Genomic DNA, 23,528 nt, shown 5'->3' with positions numbered 1-23,528 from the left:
TTTCGCGATATCTCCGAAACGTGCACAGAGATACGTTATCGAGTACTTGTTGGGAATCAACGTTACGATCGTATTGGAAGAAAATCGTCTTTAAGAAGCAGCGATGACGTTGCAGGTGTCGAGAAAAGATTGACCGTCTCTGTTGTTGCAATTTGACCGAGCCCCTGAGACCATTTAAATAATAATCCGTCGTAAAAGGGCCCGGTCTTGATCCTAACGCGAACACGCACGCCACCGATTTAACACGCACGCCCCCTTTCTCCGTGCTGCCTCGCGTGCCACGCCTTTCGCTCGTTATTGCCACGACGATTATTACGATTATTACGACTTCGTTTGCGGTTGCCGTCGGCAAAGGCTTCCAAGTCAAATACGATGACAGCGCGAGGTACTTTGTTAGACCGGTGCCGGTAAGAAATGTCGCTGCCCCCGAAAGTCTCGGACCAACAGGCGGATATCGTTTTAAATTTCCCTCCCTGCTTAATCTTTGTAGGTGCAAAATGTAAACACGGAATGCACGTTACATAGAGATTCGATAAACGCGAAATAAGTATCTAGCTTGTAGTTGTTTAAGCGTGCGTAAAAATTCGCGGTGAACCATCGGGACATTCGCGTAACTTTGGCAAACGTAGACGTCGTTCGATATAAACGCGGTAGCATTGGAAGAAAATAAGATTTGTAAAATTCGAGCGCCGTCGAACTCTGTCCGAGGAACGTCCGAGGAACGGGTTAGCGAAAACAACGCTTTGGTAGAAATTTCCGATCATAGGCAGGGAATATATAGCGATGGATGCGTAAGTAGCGAAAATAGTATTTCAAATGAAACCACGTCGATGTCGTGGCATATGGGAACAGTGGAGGAACAAGTTCCGTAGGAGTCAAAGGGGACGAAGATACCGCGATGTCTCGTTGCCTCGAAGAAACAAGCTGGATGGATCAAAGTATCGTGAAACGTTGCCAGACGTAGGTAACAGATGCAGAAATTAACGATCGCCTAGAGAGTCCGGGGGAGCACGTCCGAGGGTACCGAAAATCGGAGAAACACGGAAAGCATCGATCGCTCGATCGTAAACGAGTCTTGGCTGGCTCTCGAGGTACACGGGTACACGCCAGTCTCTTGGAGGCGGTGTAAGCGCACGACGAGCAAAGTACCGTTGGTCAGGATTAGATCGAAATTGATTCCTCGTCCGGGCAGATAAACGCGTTAACCGCGAGTCTGTACGGTGTGTACGGCGATATCGATGGATTTTTCACGCGGTCCACGGGCTCGCGCGGATCCGCATGCACACGGACCGGGCGATCGCAGTTCGACAGGGAAGGAGAGAGTTGCGATCGCTCGGGCAACACAAAGGGTGTACGCGCCCCGGAGGGCCGCCGAAAGGCGAACCGCCGAGAAACTCGACCGGCCGCGATTACAAATAACGATAAATTCCCCGGTCCGAGCAGCGGTAACATTAAAACCCTCTCACACTCGGTGTTGCGGCCGTGAATTGGTGTAGCTGGCTGTCCCACGGGGAAGTTGGCGCGAGGAACGATCATGATTTCGCCCGAACGAGATAAGGGTTTCGCGTATGACATGCCCGGACCTGGACTCGTCCCCCCTCCTGCTCGAAGACCCGACCAACTTCTACTTCTAGATTGGAATCCATAGCAGCGACTTGTAGCGTTCTGAGCTCCGGTCCGCGAGCATCGATCGGCCTTCTTTATTCATTTGCAAACGAATAAATAAGCGTACAGACCGAGGCACGGTGTACGCGGCTGGTCGATAAGATAGAGTCCTGTAAATCTGCTGGTTACTTAACAGGTCGCCGAACGATCTTCGTTCTCCCTCTCGACCCCCCTTTTTCGCGGCCACCTCCACCTCCTTCACCTTCCTCTTTCACCTTCTTGCCCCACCTCCCCCTCCCTCCCTGTTTCGCCAGGTCGTCGCGCTGCGCCGGCTCGCGAGGTTCTTTATTACTTCATGCCGGGCAGACGGTGTTTTTCTTTCCGAGCTGCCTTCGTTCGAAGATAACAAAGCCTCGACACGGTTAACGCGTTACCGATCGCCTAACAAACACGCGGATCGCAATAACTCCAGCTACAGACTGGCGCGATGAAAACGTCGGAGATTCGAGACGAGGAGGGACGAGAACGTGTCTAACCGAGAGAACTGGCAATCGGGCTTTTCATACGAGCAGGCAGCCGGAGAACAAGAGCGCGTAGTCCCGCGGAAAGTTTGGCGAGAAGATACGCGTGTACAGTTTATCGCAACTTTGCCCTGGCGGTGGTAGATCGGCTCGTTGGGAAACGAAAAGTTCGTCGAGGATCGTTGTCCTCGATCGGGGATAAACCTATCTTTGTCCGTAATTTCGAACACGTAGCTACGTATTCGTATAAGTGTATACATATATAGGCATGATATTTTTTTTCTAGGCGTTCACCACGCTGCGTTTTTCAACTTGCAAGAATATCGCTCGCTTGACTTTACAGTCGACTCGCAACTTGTCGGCGGTCCCATCTCTTTCAAACGATAAATATTATACAACAGCTAGGAGACGTTGGACCTCCTCCTGGGCTACGTTCGCAAACGGGCAACGTTGCTTTCTGTCGTGCCGTTCTTACGAACCACGTGTCGCATGATTTACGATAATTCAAGAGCTCCGCGAATGGGCTCGATCTTTTGAGGCCAGCGGTCGGCAGATTTCTTCGGATTTCTTTACGGACCGTGCGAAATTCTCTGCTGCCCATCGAACAGCTACCTTGCGGTACTGCCGTACCTTCGTGAAACTTGGAAGCTATTTCGCTACTACGGACCGATCGAGTTTAAAAAGCACAATTTGCCGACTAAGAGATGAAAAATTACCAGCGAAATACATCGTACACGTCTTTGAAAAAGTATATACCGATTCGCTTGTCACGTTATTATAGGACTTAGCCTTGCAAACTAACTACACGCTATACGCTGGGTACTTGGAAAAACACGTAGCGATATCGAGCTACCATTGCACGAGCAGAACGATTGCCATTTAACAGTGGAAGGAATCGAAGGAATCGAAGGAATCGAAGGAATCGAAGGAATCGAAGGAATCGGCACTCGGTGGTCGCGGTAAAATACCCCTTCTGTCCTGTGGCAACGTATCCCATTGCGAAGATCGAGCCCCCAGCGAAGAAGAAAAACGATCCGGCCGTAACTCATCGAGCCGACAGCAGTCACTCGCGAACAAAGGGAACCCGGTCGCGAAGATCGCGAGCGGGGTGTCGGACGGGGGGCTCGCAGTTGCAAATATGGCAATCGTAATGGAAGGAGACTTCCATCTTGCGCTTTAGTGTCTACCCGGAGATAGATTAACCGTGTGCAACCGCGGCTATGCCTGGCTGCCGCCCCCACCGTCCCCGGCGCGGCCCGCACAAAAGTATAATATGTACTATCGTCTGTCCTTTGCTCGCCGAGGAAAACCTTCCCATACCCCTCCACGTTGTTCCGGTACCCCACTCCCGGGGACGGCGATTGCGACTGCGACGGATCGGCTCGGCTCGGCTCGGCGCGGCGGAGTGGCAGAGTGGCGGAGTGGCGGAGTGGCGGAGTGGGAGGCGGAGGAGGCAAACCGGGCGGTGGTGGTTCATTACACGGCACGAATACCTTGGCCCCGGTGAGAAAGTGTGTATTCACATGCACGCGGTGCAAGCAGCCGCGTATGCAACGAGTAAGAAAGCGTATTAGGTACGCAGGCATGCGATCCCGGGTAAAGGAGGGCGGTCCGAGGAGACAGGTGCGAGCCAATCGCGGCCCGCCACGTGCAATTTCCCTCGGCGTCTCTCTTTCCCCGTTCATTTCTCATTCCTCCTCTATCTCTTCCCTGCCTCCCTCTTGTCTTCCGCCGCCTCCGCCGCCTCTCGTCGTCGCCACGCCGTCACACCGCCGTGCCGTGCCGCGGCGCCGCGCCGAACCGCGCTGCTAACTTATTTAAACGAGACTCGACCCCGTCACTACGAGTACGAATCCCTTTCGTATTCGGCACCGATGCGCCGTGACTCTACGCTCCACAGCCAGAGGAAGGGAGAGGCAGGGAGGGAGAGAAGCGGTGGGAGAGAGAGAGAGAGAGAGAAAGAGAGAGAGAGAGAGAGCGAGCAACGACCCCCGCAACGATTCTTCGCTCGCTGCTTTTATCGATCGGCCTCCTTTGTCCCGCGACCTTGTACTCCACAGGATGCACCAACCCCTTTGCTTCCTGGAAAAACCGCTTCTTTGCTTTCTTGTCTTCTTGCTGCCTCTATCCTACGTCCGCGTTTCTATATCCGGCCTGGGAATATAGTTACAGCTGGAACCGATCTCCAACCGATCTCGAACCGGTCGCCTTCGATCGCGAACGAATCTCCATCTCTATAGGATCTACGTCGATCGATATCCATCTCGTAGAACGTAAGACGCATCGTTCGACGCATCCGCGAAATTAACCGCAACAGACGGAAAATTAGCCTGTGCAGCAAGCCGTGTAGCAGTGGCCGTAAATTTCAAGGAACCTCGTCAGCGGAGAGATCGAAGATTCCCCCGGACAGGAAGTGTCTTCCAGGTTGCAAGGCGTCAGCTATCCGGTCTGGGCCGTAGTGAAACTGTCGGAGAGGAACCGTCCATCGGTGTGTTCCTCCAGGCAAATTCGTAGTTTGTTCCAAGCGAAATGTTTATACTCTTCGGTTGAAAGGAAGCGGAATAACTACCATCGCTACCGTTGCTGCTGCTCCTATTGCTGCTCCTATTGCTGCTCCTATTGCTGCTCCTACTGCTGCTCCTGCTGCTGCTCCTGCTGCTGCTGCTGCGGCTGCTCCTGCTACTCCTCCGACGTGAATTATGACTTCCGACCCATTTTCGCATTGTCGCGGAGCCCAGGGGCTCGTTAGCCTCCGCTGGTGCGCGGCTTTTCTCCGGTTTATGATTTACTGCCGAGCGTAAATCATCCGGCCGAGGCTCAAGGTTGTTCGTTCGTTCGACAAAAGTCGCTCGGTCGCTCGCGGCACGGGCCGAGACAGTCGAACAGAAGGTTGCGTAACCACTGGCCGAAGGCCTGCGCGTACTTTTGACCTGCAGAAAGCTGCTCGTCCGAGCAAAGAATCACGTTCGAACCCCTGCTGCAACCACCTGCGCGCTCTCCTCCTTGCCATACGTCCCCCGCATTCTTTCCGATTTATTCCTGCAATTGTTTCTGTCAATGGCGTTTGATCGAGTTGATTTTCGCTGCTTCGGGAATGATAACGATGCAAGTTGATTTCACCGACAGTTTCGAATTTCTCTGGATATAGAGTCGTACCCCGTCGGGCAATTTGCATCAGACGATCTTTTACTCGAGAAATTGATACAACGCGCAACGTGACAACGTTTCTAAAATTTACAAATTTCTCTAAATTCCTTGCGTATACGATGTCGCGTGATTTATGTTTGCCGAACAAGCTAGAATTGTCCGATGATCATCGGTGATCGAACGTATTGTATACGATCGGGGTTAATTTCAGGCATTTGGAAAGTGACGAATCGAACGTAGAAGGAAAACTCTGCTCGAGATGGCGAAGCGTAAAGCAAGCTGGTAGATGGTGTTCGAGAGGTCGAAAGCTGTTCACGAAGCCGTACGAAATAGCGGTGTTCGCGCCCGATAACGAGTAATCGAATTAAAGCTATTTTACGGCCAGTACAGATAATCCAGTAAGGTTCTATCGAGTCGTTGCGTTCGACGCGGCCAGCTGTTTCTTTGTTCGAAAAGCTACGCTCTAGCCAGTCTGCTTTCGTTCGTCGCCCGTGTGAAGCCTGTTACCAGCCTGTTACCAGCCGATTAATTCATAGGAAATTCAGACTGTCGTGTCCGGTCGTCGATCTTCGATTTGTCACGCGTTGTCTCGTGCTCGAATCGTCGACCGTCGTTCGTCGCTGCTTATGAAATTACAGGAAACTAAATACGTTCGTAAAATTGTTTCACGCGTCGAAGAGACAAACGATAAAACGAGCTTTCCGTTTCTCGAGCAAAACGGTAAGAAGTCGGTTTCCTTTAAATTCGAGCATCGTTGTTTCTTCGACGCTGTTCAACGCTATCGGCAAACATCGAGATAAATTTATCGGACAGCTTTTTCGAAGAACGTCGTGCTGGTTCGAAGCGAAAGCAGCACGCCGCAGGCCTAATGGTACAGTTATCTTGCCGCCGCTTCGAGGACAATCGAAGATGAAAATAATTCGAATGGATCGGTCGTCGATGAAAACGGAAAGTCGATATTTGCGTTGGTCGCGACTAGCAAACTAGAAAGTGCTACGCAGTTTCTGGTAAGAAAAGAACAAAACGAGACTGGAATAATTTGTAAAAGGTCGTATCCATTGACGATTCCGAGAATCTCGAGACTAACCGGAAGATAACGAAGCGATGGAGAAACGTCAGAGGTACGAAGAAGGCGTCGATAAGTAGCAATCTGTCTTCCCGTTATTTTAAGCACCTCCGTCTCGGAAGCATTTCTCCAAGCAAAGTATACGTGGCTCCTTTTTCACCGCCAGATTCTCGAATCTTCAGTGCCGTGTTCGAATCGAGAGTCGCCTGTGGAAGAAAAGAGAAGTAAAAGTGGAAGAAGAGAGAAAGGAGAGAGAAAGAAGAGAGAAAGAAAGAAATGAGACGGGAAAGAGAAAGAAAAGAAGAAAGGAGAGACGTCTAGACTCTAGACGCATTCCAGAGGACCAAAGGGAGTCTATTCGACGAGCGGCATCGTCTCACACTCCGCTGCCGCCCCCGCCCCCCGTGCCCGTGGCAGCCGAGCGAGCGGACTCGCGGGGAGCGAAATGAAAAGCGGACGCGTGCAGCGTATGACTGCGGTGGCCGGTTCGCACGCAACGAAGCCGTAGATCCGGAAGTCGGTTCGGCGTAGGTGGAACCGGCGAAGAAGGGGTTCCCTCTGTATGATAATTAATAACCGGGCGCTGAGTGGTTCGGCGAGGCCCCGCCTCTTACCCCCTGATTTATGAACCGCGCCGCCTTCCTTGTCATAACCGTGCGTATGTATAGAGGCTTGCGCGCGGTGGAGGGAGGGCCAGCTAGTGGGGGTGAGCGCGGGAGGACAGGGTGGGGGAAAGGGTGACGCGTGACGTTGCGCGACGCGACGCTACCTACGCCCAGGCCGGCTCTTTACCGAGCGATCAGTCGGTTCTCTCTCGTCCTTGCCGGATGACATCGTTCGACACGCGGACGTCCGGCCGAAACGCAGCGCGACTTTCACGCGCCTCCGCGAGTCGGCGCCACGCACGAACTTCCTGCTCCGCGAACCCGTGCGATCATGCAGCTCATGAGATGGAGCATCACGCGCCGCCTCGAATGCCGCGGCATCAAGCAGGGCAACCGCGGACCCTCCAGACTCTCGTGCGCACGATTTTCCGGTACGCAACCGTTGACCTTGAACGCATCTCCACGCCGCGCCGACGACTTCCCGCAAATTCGCCCCCCCCCCGTCTGTCTACCTCTCTGGCCGCTCTGGCCGCTCTGGCCGCTCTGGCTCCTCTGGCCGCTCTGGCTCCTCTGGCCCCTCTGGCTCCTCTGGCTCCTCTGGCCCCTCTGGCCCCTCTGGCCCCTCTGGCCCCTCTGGCCCCACTGACCTCTCCGGCCTCTTCGACCTCTCCGGCCCCTCTGGTCCCTCTGCCCCCTCCCCGTTTCCACTCCCCACTCTCCTCTCCATCTTCCTCCCTCTCCCTCTGCCTCTCTTTCCCGTCACAGAGAAGATCACGTTCCACGTTTCATTCTACGTTTTCCCCGTTCGAGAAAAGTTCGTCTCGCGTACTACGAGTGATGGAAAGTTGTTCGAGTTGGAGGTTGCATAGTTTTCTAGTGGATGGTTACATCGGGTGGCGAATGAAACGTTGTAACTGGTGCGATTCGAACGGGTCCGACTCGGTCCGCCGGGAATAGTAATCGAGCGATTTCCATTTTTCATTGGCCCCGGTGCGCGTATTAAAAGTTTCCAGTGGTGTGGGGTTCGCGCGCCACGCTCCGGAATACTAATCGCCGCGCCGTCGTTTCTTATCATCGACGCGAACGCGCACGATCCTCTCTCTCCACCGAGTTTCTCGTCGCGGGCCCCTCTGCCGCTGTTTTCCTCTCGTTCGTGCCCGTATCCAGCGGTTCGTTACATTTTTCGTGTGCCCGTTTTCAAGAACGGAAAATCGTGCGCGCCGATCGTACGAACGCCATCTTCTATCCGGTGTCGGTAAGCCTGGGTGGTAAATAAAATCGGAACGAATCCGATTAATCATTCTGCCTCGGTTTCACCGCGACACCGTACATTTTAAATATGACGCGCCGACTTGCCAAGCGTTCGGCCCGTTCCAGCCTTGGCGAGCGTTCGCATTAGTCGTGAAGCGAAACCTTATGAGCTTTCATCTTCGACCGTTAAACTGGTTCCAGCTGGTGACGTTCGTTACTTTCCTATTCTCCCTTCTTATCGAATTGAAACGTACAAATTCTCGGTATCGCGAAATCCTCGGATCGATCGAACGTCTCGAATCGGACTCGATACGACGAACGTTTACCTTCTCACGTTTCTATGTTGCAAGCTGCAAGCTCGACCGACCTAAAGTACGTAAAACGCTTGTAAAATATTCAAACTATCGCTGTAGGCTATCTAGAAAATTCCGTTTCTTTTTTTCTTTTTCTTCTTCTTGCTTTATTAAACTCAATTTTTCTCTATCGTTCGTAGCAAAATGGCGTTGTCAATCGATATTTGTAATCGATTCAGCCCGATCGATCGATAAACTATTCGTCATACTCGTCACGTACGAACGATAAAACGTTTTGCTCGGTCCAACACCTTCTTACCAATCCGTTCCAGTTGTCGAGCGTGAAAATCCAGGTCTTGGACGTTCGCGTCTTTAACGTTCTCGTACGTTGTGAAAATCGTACGACCAACCAAGTTTCTCCCGCGAGAAGCGTGTACATGTTCGAACCTTCCGGATCGATGATTACACTTGGAATAAGGAAGATGCATCGTGCAGCGCTTCCATACGCGTACCACATACCCCTACTCGTCTTACTTAATACGTATGTAAAGTTGGTTCGTCGAATGCTCCTTGCTGCATCGGTAACGCGCTGAACTGTCTATTTGAAATTCACACGACACGCGGTATCTCGAACGGCCGATGCTTTGTATATATATATATATATATATATATATATATATATCTTTTTTTTTCGTCATTAGTGCGATACGCACAAACGATTTGAACGTTGAATACAGATGATACTTTGGCACGGTTTCTTCGCGCTGATGTCGTCCTCGCTACGCGGAAAGTAGCTCGATCTGGCTTCTACGTCTCTTGCTTGTCGTCGTCGTACATAGGGAAAGATACGATATAGAATATTCGTAGGATAGTTAACGTTGGGAAGAAACTAATCGCTGAAAGCTAATCGCGGTGTCGCGTGTGTATTGCAGGTGAAGACAATGAGTTTACGTCGGATGGCGAGGAGAGTGGCGGTGGAGGAGTCGGCGGAGACGAAGCGGTGGACCTCACGGCATCCAGGTGCCATCAGGGCGAGGAGGACGACAAGGATCAGGAAGACGCTTTGGAGGAGGATGAAGAGGAAGGCGTGGACGAGCAGGACGAGCAAGAGGACGACGAGGAAGGATCGCGCAAGCAGATGCATCACAGGCAGGATGCGGAGAACAACAACAATTTCGTAGAAGGTGGCGCCGCTGGCAGCCTGTTCCCGCCCGCTGGAACTAGTCACGTCACCCTGGAAGCTCTGCAGAACACGAAAGTGGCGGTGGCTCAGTTCGCGGCGACGGCGTTGGCCGGAGGCGCGGACAGCGAGGCCGCTCTGCAGGACTTGGCGTTGCTTCAAAGCACCCTGTACACCTTGCAACATCAGCAAGTGTTTCAACTGCAGCTGATCAGCCAACTGCAGCAGCAACTGTCCATCACGCACAATCAGTCGGTGCAGCAGCAAGGACCGGGTGAGCCGTCGGATAGCAAGGAGATATGCCCGTCGCCGATCATCCAGCCTAAACCTCTGTCGAGCCTAACGTCGCCTCCGTCGTCGCGTCCACCGAGTCATCGGCAAACCTCGCCGGCTCCCGTGACGCCGAACCTGGCTCAGGAAAGACCGACGCCGACCAGCAGCGCGTCCCCGTTGAATATCCCGTTGGCCTCGTCGAACGCGACCGGCACGACCTCGACTACCAGTACCAGTAGCCAGATGCCGATGTCTCATCAGATACCGCCTCTCTGTTCGATCAGTTCTTCCCTAGCTTCGTCCATCATAACCAACACCGATCCGCCACCGTTGCACGAGCCGAACACCCTGGAGATGCTGCAGAAGAGAGCGCAGGAGGTGCTGGACAACGCGAGCCAGGGACTTCTGGCGAATAACCTGGCCGACGAGCTGGCGTTCAGGGGTGGAAAAGGCTCCCGTCTCTCCCCGTACGATTCAAAGTCCGGTAGCGGTCGCGGCGAGCCATTCTTCAAGCACCGATGCCGGTATTGCGGCAAGGTGTTCGGCAGCGACTCGGCGCTTCAGATCCACATACGATCGCACACAGGTGAGCGACCCTTTAAATGCAACGTCTGCGGCAGCCGCTTCACCACGAAAGGGAACCTGAAGGTCCACTTCCAGAGGCATACGGCCAAGTTTCCACATGTTAAGATGAATCCGAATCCCGTTCCGGAACACCTGGACAAGTACCACCCACCCTTGCTACAACAAATCGCCTCCGGTCAGAGACCGATGCCGTCACCGCCGCCGCCACCACCTTCTCACCATCCCTCTTTTCACCCGGCGGCAGCGCACGGTTTCTTACCTCCTCAGCCGCCCTTGCCGCTCAGTTTAGCCCTTCCCGGTATGCCACCCTTGTACAGATCGCCGGTTGTCGCTCATCGGGACGATCAGGACGTGCCGGAGAACCTGAGCAAGCCCGTTACCACTGCCCCGACCACCTCGCCACATTCCCCCGCGGTTGTGTCCAATTCTCGTCATTCCTTTCACGACAATCACCATCACCACCATCACCACCACAACCAACAACAACAACAACAACAACAACAACAACATCATCATCAAAAGCAGCAGCTCGAGCAGAGGGACGAGATGAAGTTGGAGCAGCGATCGCCTATGCAGGAACAATACCAGCGACAGCAACGATCTATGAGCCAGGAACCGACCGAGAGGATAACGCCGAAGAAAGAGCCGGAGGAGGCCGAGGAGCCCACGGAGGAGGAGAGCGAGGATTTCGAGGAGACGACAAGACGGTATTTAAATTCACCCCAATCCTCCGTCAATCCACCCTCTCAACCGCAGACTTACGAAGACTGTAGCATGGACAGTAAGATGAGCGGTCGACTGGAGGGAGACGGCGACATGGAAGTCGACGAGGAGATCGAGGAGCAGCCGGAGAATTTGTCCGGTCGTGGAACCATCAATCGTTTGCCGCAACACGTTGTCGCGTACCCCGGCGCCTCCCCTGCGAGTAGTAGCGCGAGCAGTGGAAGCCTTCAAACATCGTTCGCGGGAATTCTGTTCCCAGGGCCACCGGCGCACCATCAAATACCCCATCACGCCGCACCACCAGCCGTAAACGCGTCCGCCGCCGTCTCTACCAACGAGATGATCGATCCGGCCAAGGATCCGGCTATCTATTCCAGTCTGTTGCCACGGCCGGGCAGCAACGACAACTCCTGGGAAAGTTTGATCGAGATAACCAAGACCTCGGAAACGTCCAAGTTGCAGCAGTTGGTCGACAACATCGAGCACAAGCTGTCCGATCCTAACCAGTGCGTTATCTGCCACCGTGTGCTGTCCTGCAAGAGCGCACTGCAGATGCATTACAGGACTCACACGGGCGAGCGTCCGTTCAAGTGCAAGATCTGCGGCCGGGCGTTTACCACCAAGGGTAACTTAAAGACTCACATGGGCGTCCACAGGGCGAAACCGCCGCTCAGAATGTTGCATCAGTGCCCCGTTTGTCACAAGAAATTTACCAACGCGTTGGTGCTTCAGCAGCACATACGATTGCACACCGGCGAGCCGACGGAGCTCAGTCCGGAGCAAATTCAAGCCGGCGAGGTGAACGAGTTCCCGCCGGGTTATCCGCACCATCCGTTGGCGTCGTTTCTTCCTCAAGGCTTTCCACCGATTCACCCCGCTGGACCTGGATTCCCGTTGAGCTTTCCTCCAACTCGACAACAGTTGGAGAGACAGAGTCAAGAAAACGACATCGACGCGAAGGACGAGCCTCAACAGCAGCACCTTCAGCAACAACAGCATCAGCAACAGCAGCAGCAGCAGCAACAGCAACAACAGCAGCAGCAGCAGCAGCAACAGCATCAGGCAAGGTACGCGGAGGAGCACAGCGAGGAAGCGGACGACCAGGAGGACGAGGAGGACGATCGCAGAGAGGAGGACGAGAGATGCAATCGCGACGCGAGTCGCGGCGACCTAGAGGACGAACAGGATCGCGAGAGCGAAGAGAACGATCACAAGGACGTGTCTTTGCCCAGCTTCTCGACCTCGCTGGCCGCTCTCGAGAATCAGGTGCGAACGATCACGACGACAGCCGCGTCGACGATAGGAAACGCCGCCAGGTCGCCGCCGTTTCACCGTTACAACGGCAGCGAGAAGAGCAACAGTCCGCCGAATCCTGGCGCGCCGTTAGATTTGACGCCTCGGGCATCGTCCACTCCGGCCTCGGTAGCGTCAGTGCCAACGCCACCTCCGCAAACCACCACCCACCATCCGCATCCGTTCGGCATGTTCGCAGGCCTGCTGCAAGCGGTCTCATCGTCGCCGTCTACCAGCAGCATCGGTTCGTCGAGCATAAACAGCGTCAGCTCGATAAACGCCGTGACTCCTGGAAGCGGCGCCGCCGGGCCCTTGGCTTCCCTGACCACGTCAGCCGTGTTGGCTGCTACGTCCACCTACAACCCGCTCGGCCTGGCTGTCGGAGGGCCAGCAGGTAGGCGCTGCTAGCATCAGGGCGAGCTGCAGTTCCTGCTACACCTCCCGATCGATCTGACACGATTCACCGATCCTCACCGCCAGTCTGACTGATTCGTCCACCTTTATCCAAGCTGTATATCGACGTATCCTACTTGTGGTGTAGCCGGACCTAGCACTCCTACCCTCCCGCTTGACACTCTTTTTATTATCTCTTTGAACACGTATGATTTCTCTCTCTCTCTCTCTTCTGTCTGTCTGTCTGTCTGTCTGTCTGTCTGTCTGTCTCTCTCTCTCTCTCTCTCTCTGACTCTCTCTCTCTCTCTCTCTCTCTTAATTTCAATCACACTCTTCGACATGAAAAAAGAGAAAAAAAGAAGAAGGAAAAGTACGGATAGACTAGATACAGAACTTGCGTGCACAAATATCAGTTGTTGTATTCCTTTTTTGCGTAAGGAAGGATCGAAACTATGGACATTTGATAAGTAAATAAATAAATTTCTTTGCAAAGAACGGATTGTTGCCTGTACGATTCATTTCACTCCTTCCGTCGAAGAAAACCAAGCGAGTCTAACGTTGTTCTCGGAGCAGCTACGGCACGCGGATAACGATCGGCTTCGAGTTCCGGAGGCTCGCGTTCGCCAGCGGTCGTTCTCGGCCGGCGTTCGCTCGCGCGTTTTGACGATTAGATTAGAGCCTGTTCTCTCTCTCTCTCTTTCTCCCTTTCTCTATCTCTCTCTCTCTCTCTCTCTCTCTCTCTCTGTCTTTCGCGTTCGTGACGGATAGTTTACGAGAGTCGAATCGCGGTTACAAATTGCTTTCACGGACGGTAGAAGCGTGTGAAAGTGTCGGGAAGCAATTGTAAAGAAGTACGATCTGTTACAGTGCGTGGAAACACCACGTGTAATATCTGCTACAAGACATTTGCGTGCAACTCCGCGCTGGAGATTCATTACCGGAGCCACACGAAGGAACGACCTTTCAAATGCAGCATATGCGACAGAGGCTTTTCCACAAAGGTAACGTAACTCTCTTACGTTCGATGGGATCGGGACGATGGAATTGGACGCGCTCATTCCGAGAATTGTTTGCTGCTCGCCAAACGAGCGTCGAGAGGAATCGTGCAACGAATCGAATCGATCAAATACGATCGCCTCGTTCCTAATAACCTGTAAATCTATTCTTCTCTTCCGGTATTCTTTTCTAATCGTTTTTCTTCGCGTTTATCGTTGGGATTTAAAGGTTACGACGGATTTTTTGCCACGTTCCAGCAACCATTTGCACTTACTTGCTAGAAAAAGGCGTAAGACGTTATCGAAATTTCCAGTTTGATTCGGTTTCAACGACTCGAACGCGTCGCAGTACGAGAACAACTTGGAACGCTTAATTCAACGTCTCGTGAAAATCGAAGAATCGTTAGCGAGTTACGCGCAGTAACTCTCTCGCGTTTAAATTCGTATAAAAGTTTTCGTTATTTTAATTACGTGATCGCCCTTTACAAATACACGAATATGGGAAAAAGATCGAATGAAAGGGGGAACGCGAAGAAACATTTCTACGTAGTTGTAAGCGTCTCGTGCCATTCCGTTAGACGGAAATTAAGATTTCGGATTTAGAATTGCTCTCTGTCTGCCGATATGTACGAATCGATGTAAAAGTAACGCTATATCATATCGATACTATATATATATATATATAGTCATTAACGCTAGGATCAACGCTACGACTAATACCAAGTTTAAAAAAAATACATGCAAGTCGGCGATCCAGTTGCGCGATTCCTTCGCGGCGAACGCTTACGCTTTGTTGCTTTTAGAGAGGGAAATAGATACTAACGCGATATATCCGAATCAACGTATTAACGGAAACTCGAACGACGAATCGATAATCGTGCAAAAAAAATAGAAAACGACGATCAAATCGCGCCAGTCGGTTCAGGTTTGGCCAGCTCTGTATCTTTGTTTTTTCTACGATACTTTCAGAACGATGGTTCCGGGCAGCAAGCATGCATCTGTGCGTCTCAACCGTTGCCCGCTAACAGTTCGATCACTTCACCCGATCCTCAATTTGGATCAGCGTGCGCCAGTAGTCGAGAAAAAGCGAAACGCAGGCGGCGGCGGCGACCTGAGGATCGGAAGAACCGGGGGCGGAAAGGAGCCGGAGGGGGGCGGGGGCTGACGCCTGTCTATCCTGCCATCCGCCTACCCCCGCTGATGTCGCCCGCCCTCGGACTTCTACCCTCGGCGCACGGCCTCCTGGTAAGAGCCTGCTGCATTTTGACAATGAAACAACAACTATGATAACACCACTATGTATTCTTCGTTCGACCTTACGCCATTCGTTTTCTCTTTCCTCCTTTCTTCTCTCTTTTCTCTTCTCTCTTCTCTCTTCTCTCTTCTCTCTTCTCTCTTCTCTCTTCTCTCTTCTTTCTTCTTTCTTCTTTTTTCCTGGCAAGACGAGCGTATAGAACGTCGACTCAATTTTGGCCAGTCGACTAATCGAAAGAGCCTTCGAATTTGTCGTACGATTCGACCGTGTTTGTTCCTTTTGTCCGAATAACCTATAGAAAATATTTGTCTAAGTAAGGAAAAGTTGAAAAGCGATACGACGTCGAATCGCGAGAAATTATGCAGAGTGGTGTGATCGATGAAGTGATTGAACTCGAAGCTGTCTGGTTGGCGACGATGTAACCGAGCAATGTTTTCTCTCACACAGGGGAACATGAAGCAGCACATGCTGACTCACAAGATCCGCGACATGCCGCCGCATTTGTTCAGCGACTCGAAGCAGCAACACCAACAGCAATCTCAGGAGCACGAAACCTCGAGAAGTCCGATGTGCGCGGAGGATTCGAGCTTACCGCCGCCGCCGCCACCGCCCCCACCGCCTCCTCCGCCGATGCCTCCGACTTCGATGGAACAAAGCATCGCCGTGAAGAGATCGCCGCCAGAGGGGGAGCTGCCAGCACCAAAGAGACCAGCCAGTAAGTAGCTTGGAAACCGGTTGAAAAGCGTTTGATCGGTCTGCTTCTTCATCGAGCACAGTTCGAACGATCCGAGAGGCTTCGCTTGCCAGGTTCGACTGTTTCTCGCTACCAGAGATCGCCGTCGAGCTTCGGTCGAAACGCCAAAGTAGCCACCGCTGTTTCACGTATATACACCAGCTTCGCTTACTCGTGCACTCGCTTGCGCTTCCCTTCGCATCGCGCGCTCTCTCCCCTGCCGATAGCTTGCTTCGCTTTCTCTTTCATTTCTCGTTTCTTTCGTCTTCCGTCCTGAATCTCACCCGCGAACGGATCATTTTTCCGAGATAAAACTTTCTCTCTCTCTCTCTCTCTATTTATCTATCTATCTATCTATCTCTATCTATCTATCTCCCTCCTCTATCTCTCTCTCCTCTCTCTCTCTCTCTCCCTCTCTCTCTCTCTATCTTTCTCTCTCTCTCTCTCGAAGAAAAGAGACAAGCTTGAGAACCTTCGTTAAACTTGCGTCAGGGTCTGTTCAGCGAAACTCTGTGTGTGTATTTGCAGGCGTGCCGAGCAAACACTTGTGCCAGATTTGCAATAAGAATTTCTCCTCATCTTCGGCGCTGCAGATCCATATGAGAACTCACACAGGCGACAAACCGTTCCGATGCACCGTCTGCCAGAAGGCCTTCACCACCAAGGGCAATCTCAAGGTATACGCATCATTTTTCCTGTTTCTCTCCGTCTGTCTGTCTCTCTCACTCTCACTCTCATTCTCACTCTCTGTCTCTGTCTCTCTCTCTCTCTCTTTCTCTCTCTCTCTATCTATCTATCTATCTATCCATCCATCTATCTATCAATCTATCTATCTATTTATCTCTCTCTCTCTCTCTCTTTTTCTTTCTATTTCTGTCTCTTTCCGTTACTTTCTTCGTTATCCGTCAGTTTTCCCGTCTCTCTTCTCTCTCCGCTATCTTGTTATCCCCGTGTCTCTGGATTCTTCGAGTTTATTCACTAACATCAGCTAGCTGCTACCGCTTGTACTAACGCTGACGCGTAACGTACAGGAACGAAAAAGAAAGATACTGCAAAGCTCGATGAAAGATCAGCGACACCGAAGAAGATCGTTAACAGTCGCGTTGACTGGAGGTTTCGCTTCTTCTGATCGCAGGTACACATGGGTACTCATATGTGGACCAACGGAGCTTCTCGACGAGGTCGACGAATGTCCCTGGATCTGCCTCCCCTACCCATCACTCCCAAGGACTCGGAGTTTCTGCAGCGTCGGCCGGATCTTTTCTATCCGTATCTACCCGCGCCGTTCCTTAACGGCGTGCAGCAGAAGGTGAGCGATTATTCGAAAATTTCCTATCGCGAAGAGAGATTTCGATCTTGTTTCGCCTCGATCGTTACCATTTCGACGATATCGAGGAGGATCGGAGGAATCGAACGGCACGGCTGCGTCGACTACTCGTTGACTCTTTGAATCGCCAGTGCTTGGAAACGCGCGGAGAAAAGCATGAAGACGGGATCGATCGGATTTCGATAAACGGAATAGTCGTGCATCGACCGAACCGCGTACGATACATTTTGACCTACCATTATCGACTAAAAGCTAACTACCTGAAGAATAATGGCAGACAAAGTACCGCTAAACGACCGGATACCGCGAAAGGGAAAACCGTAATCGTACTTTTTCTCCGACGATATGAAAATACGCGCGATCTAAAGAAGATATCGAGAAAGCCGAAGGGCCCTGGTCCGGCCCTCTAGAGTCTGCGTCGCGACTCGGAAAAATAATCCGTGGTCGCGAGACGATCGACGATCGTTCCTTCTTTCGTCTTCTTCCTAGTTTCGTAATTCCGTTCGATTGCCGTCGAATAAAACTAACGGGTGGGGCGCGCGTTGCTTACAGCTGAACGAGATCTCGGTGATTCAAAGCAACAACGGTCTACCGAGTCACTCCGTGGCCGCTGGCAAGTACGCTGGATTATTCGGCTCGGTGTACGCGGCTGGAGCTGGCTTCCCCCTCGACAAGCAACCGATGGTGGCAGCGAACAGTAACGGGCCGCTGCTCGACGGCAAGTCCTCGATACCGTCTGGATCCATGCTGTTTCAAACGCCATCGCCCTCGCACTCGCCAGGCACGCCGAGTTCCAACGGAAGCAATCAGAGCAGCGCGAACGTGTCCTCGTGGACAGGGGACGCTCTTCAGCATCATTTCGACAGGGAGCCGCCGACCAGGTCGGAGGGCAACTCGACTCCACCTTCGGCTCGACTTCCGCCGCCCGCGGCGGCCAGGGGCGAAGGACTGGCCACGTGAACCTCCGTCAACGACACATATCCTTCTTCCTCGAGGCTTCACGTTTTCGGTGACTGAACTCCGTCCTGGCTGTCATACGGACATAGAGACAGGGAGAGCGAGAGAGAACGAGAGAGAGAGAATGAGAGAGAGAGAGAATGAGAGAGAGAGAGAATGAGAGAGAGAGAGAATGAGAGAGAGAATGAGAGGGAGAGAGAGAATGAGAGGGAGAGAGAGAATGAGAGAGAGAATGAGAGAAAGAGAGAGAGAGAGCAACGAGACGTTTATATGGAGCCGGAAGTAGTGTTTCAGTGCATTTCGCGAGCCGAAGAACTCGGACGTGTCGAACGTTCGACGACATATCTTTCTTGATCCCCAGAGCCAGAGCAGATACCATGTTCCTATTGTCACACTAGTCTTAAACGCGATCGAGAGGACCTTGGAAGGAGCACGAACTTCGATAACCGGGTCCCTCTTGAGAACTCTTCCCCGCGTCACGTGCTTTCGCACGAGGGACGACGGACGCGGTGCCTAGACTGAGTCCACGAGGGCCGCAAGACACGTGGCGCCGCGACGTCCTGGCCCTCCACACTCTGACCGTCCATACGCGACAGTGGTGGTCACCTCACTTAGAGTTATCGTACGTTATTATTATAAAATGCGCCTATACGGGGTATATTGTCTGATCGATACCACCTCCGAACGTCGTGGTTCTCGTACGCGACGCAACACGGAGGTTAAAACGCGCGTCGTCGTCCATTTCAAAATTTCGATGTCGATTAGAATCTCGAGCCGATCTCTTTTCAGCATTTGACTTTATTTCGTAAACGAAAATAAGAATAGTTCGAGGTACAACCACCGGTTATACGAGATATCCCGTACAGGAAGATATAAATATATACATAAAGAAAGAAGATGATATATATATATATATATACATAAATATATATAAATATATAGATATATAAATATTGTATCGGTACGAAAAGGTACGAGTTGTATACACGTGCGAGTACATGCGTCGCTTTCTTTCTCGTTTCTTCTTTTTTTTTCATTTTTTTTTTTTTTTTTCTTTCTTTTTTCCTTCGAGAGAACGGCGTTTTTAGGAGTTTCGAAGCGGGCCCGGCAGCGCCCTCGCTGTGATATGAGAGGAGCAGCCTGCAATCATTTAAACCAATGTACTTATACTTTGTATCATAGTATTATTATTTACACTGGATGTACAGCGCGCACCGCCAACGTGTCCCGTCGTTATTTTATACGGAAAGACAGCCGACGTCGTTTTGCGTTCCCCCGATACCCATCGATCTCGAGTGTTTTCCTAGGTCCGACGCACCTCGTTCGACCGCCGTTCGGTCAAACTGCGATTCTTTCTCGGTGAACGATGCATCGTTACGCGTAGAATCGACGCTGTGTTATCAGGCACCTATGACTGCACGTGCGTTTATACGAAATCCACGAGACTGGTCTTCCTCTTTCTTCTAATTTCTTCTAATTTCTTCTTATCCGAGATAAGTGTATCGTTACTACGTTGCATCGTAAACTAACCTCCGACGATGATCCATCGACGATCGAATTAAAAGAAACAGACGTTTAAACGGTTTGATAAAGTTACGAAGTAACTTCGGTTCGGTTTATATAAAAATTTGTTCGCGCTTTTTATCCGATTTGTCATCGAACGTGAAAGATCGTAAATATTCAAAAAAGAAAGCAATGTGGTGCATCGCAGGATGGAAAAAGCTAAACCGGGACAAGCGACGTTATTTTCTAGGCGCGTAGAAAACTGGCATTCTCGAAGAGTTGGGTGGAAGCGCGCGAACGATAATGTCGCTTGGTCCGAGCGTGCGTTTGTCAGGAATCGCGTGGAAATGGAAGTGAAAAGCAAGCAAGGGTTGGAAATTGGATATTACGCGAGCTCAGTGGTAACGAAGAGACGCGTAACCTCGTTTAACAAGGCCGCGTGGCGAGAAAGTTATCGGTAATCGTACGTTGCGAAGAAATCTATCGAATACGATGCGAATACGATGCGAATACGATGCGAATACGATGCGAATACGATGCGAATACGATGCGAATACGATGCGAATACGATGCGAATACGATGCGAATACGATGCGAATACGATGCGATCGAACAGGCATACGTCGTGGACTGTGCGCGATCGATCGCGTTCGTTCGTACTCGAAAAGTTAATACTCTCGTGTATAATGGCTTTCCTGTATGTTCTCGCGTTTAATCGTCAAATGCGAACAAAGGATAGATAAATAAATAAAAATACTAATAATAGATGAGATACGATACGCATGTAAAGAAACGTGTAAAAAGTAACGATAGCAATGCTGCATACGTGTGTCCATTAAGCACTTTACGTAATTTATCTGATTTTTAACTAGCTTAGATGTAACTTTTTAAGAACTCGGTCGATTCGACGACTCTCGTTGCAAAACAAGAGGATAATAGGAGGAGCACGGTGTATCGCGGTGTCGCGCGATCCCCGGGTCTCCACGGTGGCTATACGTTGATCAAGAATTGCGGAAAACGACTAGTTATTACGATCGAGGACGTTAGATGGAAAATGCTTGGCGAGTTTCGGACGAAAGTTTCGTACGAAGATACGCAGATACTGTGTAACGGTGGAAATAAAACATATATTTTAACAGAATTGGCCTTTTCGACAAATTCAAAGGAGGAAATACATTTGAAAGATATTCGATGCAACCGTCTCTGGTTCGCGCGCTAATTTCTCTCTGTTTTCGTATCTCTTAATAACGATTCGGTAATTCGGTGAAATTTCGTTGCATCGTTGTATCCGCGTAAAAGCGAGAAAAGCGCGAACCGGATAAAAGAAAAGGAGCCACGGCTGGAAACTAACGGCTTCGATCAGCAGGAATACAGCGGACAGATTTGTATGGAACGAGCGTATGGAACAAGCAGCCGAAAGAACAAAGGGTACGAACGTTTTTTAACGTTCTCGCGTAAATGTGTTTCTGAAAATATGGCTCGCGAGACGCAATCGATTCACGGTTGACCGTCTGCCAGTGACGGTCGAATCCACCTGCCTTTAGCAGTATTTCGTTTCTTAGGTTCGTTGTCGATAAACATACGTGTCCATCTGTACGGCGGTTATGCGTTTATTTTACGATAGTAATCGTTCGTCGTGCGAATCCACGATAAAGAAAATTAAATCACTGTTTTTATAAAGAAACACGGTCCGATAATGATTGTCGATTCATCCCGGAACAACGAGAAGACAAAATGAAGCAACAAGAAGAAGAAGAAGAAGAAGAAGAAGAAGAAGAAGAAGAAACCGAAATTCGAGTAAATGTAAAATTCGAGTTAGAAAGGAAAAGAAGAAAACGATACGATCGATGCTAGGAGAGAGCGCTCGAGAGCGTAAAAGGTAGCGTTTAGGGAAACAATCAAAAAGTCTCCTTTCACAGTGACTATCGTATACATATGTACGTGTATATAGATACCGTTGTAAATAACAAACACGCGATAAGTGTAAAAGGCGAAAAAATGTCGGGTTAGAGAAGTGGATGTAAGTCGTTAGTGTGCTATTAAAAATGTTTCGTAAGTTACGTGGAACGTTTACTAGTTTCACGTGTGCAGATGTTTCGCGTGCTTGCGCAATGGTCGTTTTTAAATTAAGGAATGGACGAGAGAAAAAAAAAAATGAAAAAAGTAAAAGGAAAAGAGAAGAAAAGATGGGAAAGGGGGAGGGGGGGGGGGCACGGAAAGGCTGGCAGCTATTCCCCGATCGCGAGTCCTGTGAAGTTGTCCAAAACAAAGTATTGCTTGTACGATCTTAGGTTTTCTGTACATATTGTATAATCCATGTATAAACACGAATCTTGCTAGTTACGCAACTTGTCTCATTGTAGTTGAATTACGTTACGGATCATTATATCTATATCACTTCAACAATAAACAATTATTATGAGAACGAGCTGCATCCGGTGTTGTCATTTTCGTTTCGCTACGAATACTTTTCGTACTCGCGACGATTCGTATTCGCAAACTGAAAAGTTCCGCAATTTCAAATTTACGTTTGTTCGCGCTCTACTTTCCCGACTAGCCTGTATACCAACGTATCCGTCCCTATCGTACCGACTGTCGATATCGTAGCAGTTGTAGCGATAACTACCATACCTTAGAGTAGGAATAGACGCTCGTCTGCGATTTCAATGGAAAACGACTAGACGCGATAATCGCCACCGATACGCGTTGAATATGTCACCGACGAGGTACGTAGTCGATAATTTCGTACACTATGAAACTAAACGCGCTTTTCGTAAAGTGCCTTACCATCCGAACATCCTATTTCGCGTTACCGACAAACGGATGGACGATGCGTCAATTATAAAAATCCTAAACTCGATGAAAGACATTAAGACAAAATACGTACATCGTTTTCATTTTTTTTTTCTTCTTTCTCTCCTTTTTTTCTTTTTCTTCTTTCTATTTTTTTTTTTTCTCCTTCTTTCTCCTCTTTTTTCCTTTTTCTTCTTTTTACTTTCTTTTTCGTTTTCTGTTTTCGTTTCATCGACGAACGAACTCGCGTAGAATTTGCCAGAAGAACGTTTGCTACACAGCTTGACTTTGCATTTACGCGTAAACGTGTAAACGTTTATTTCTGCTTGTGTCGTCGGAACGAGTGACATTCCTGTGAAAATAACCGCGTGTACCGCCATGTAATTATCGTTTATTAGGCGCGCGTCAGTTTTCTGTATCTAAAGCCTCCTTAGAACGTCCATAGCGCACACACGATGTTCCTACGAATCGGCTAGGGTGACTTTGTCTTTTCCCTATATCGCGTCCTGTGTTTACCTATAATTTCCACCGTTACGATCGATATTTTCCGCTCTTTCCTTCTTTTTTACCACTTCTATCACGTATCACGGTGCACCGATCACTAGTTTACTAGCTTGTTTTCAAGAAGCGAATTTGGATGTCGGCGCGACAAACCCAAAATATGTTGTTTAACGAGATCGACCTAGTTATTAGGAAATTTTCAAAGACCTTGCTCAAAATGTATCGTTGATCGCGATCAAAGTCATTTCCAAGAACCAGCACGGTTTTAATTTGCACAATTCTGTAAAGTGACAATCGCCGGACGAAGCAAGAGGACGAGCAGGAATGGAATATCGAAGCTCGATCGATCGAATATACGCGCGATTGTATTTTCAGTTATGCAAGGACTTTGATTTGCAGACAACTGGCAGTGATAAATTTATCTTGTTCTCCGAGCAAAGAGGAAGAAAAGAAAAACTACGAAGGAAAAAGGTCACTATCGCGAACATATATTTGAAATATGATACGCGACGCAGATAGTCCGAATGCG

The 23,528-nt window shown here is 50.3% G+C and overlaps 1 protein-coding gene across 5 annotated transcripts in view; it reads left to right on the top strand.

The window, feature by feature from the left end:
* The window catches only part of salm (spalt major), a 73,755-nt gene extending 51,625 nt beyond the window's left edge, over positions 1-22,130 (top strand). The window contains exons 1-8 of one of the 5 annotated variants that reach the window (XM_033338150.2): positions 7,606-8,567; positions 9,421-12,936; positions 13,803-13,936; positions 14,900-15,175; positions 15,633-15,900; positions 16,447-16,595; positions 17,054-17,227; positions 17,798-22,130. In XM_033338150.2, the coding sequence (XP_033194041.2) occupies positions 9,627-12,936; positions 13,803-13,936; positions 14,900-15,175; positions 15,633-15,900; positions 16,447-16,595; positions 17,054-17,227; positions 17,798-18,205 (4,719 nt within the window). In that variant the 5' untranslated portion in view covers positions 7,606-8,567; positions 9,421-9,626 and the 3' untranslated portion in view covers positions 18,206-22,130. Of the gene's footprint in view, positions 1-7,605; positions 8,568-9,420; positions 12,937-13,802; positions 13,937-14,899; positions 15,176-15,632; positions 15,909-16,446; positions 16,596-17,053; positions 17,228-17,797 lie in introns of those variants that run through there. The other 4 variants (XM_033338146.2, XM_033338148.2, XM_033338151.2 and 1 more) reach the window with 4 other exon arrangements.
* Positions 22,131-23,528: the final 1,398 nt, after the last annotated feature.

The sequence above is a fragment of the Bombus vancouverensis genome, chromosome 9 (genome assembly GCF_051014615.1).
Source record: "Bombus vancouverensis nearcticus chromosome 9, iyBomVanc1_principal, whole genome shotgun sequence".
Lineage (NCBI taxonomy): Eukaryota > Metazoa > Arthropoda > Insecta > Hymenoptera > Apidae > Bombus > Bombus vancouverensis.
Note: the sequence above shows the minus strand (reverse complement) of the source record. Positions and strands in the feature narration are given on the sequence as shown.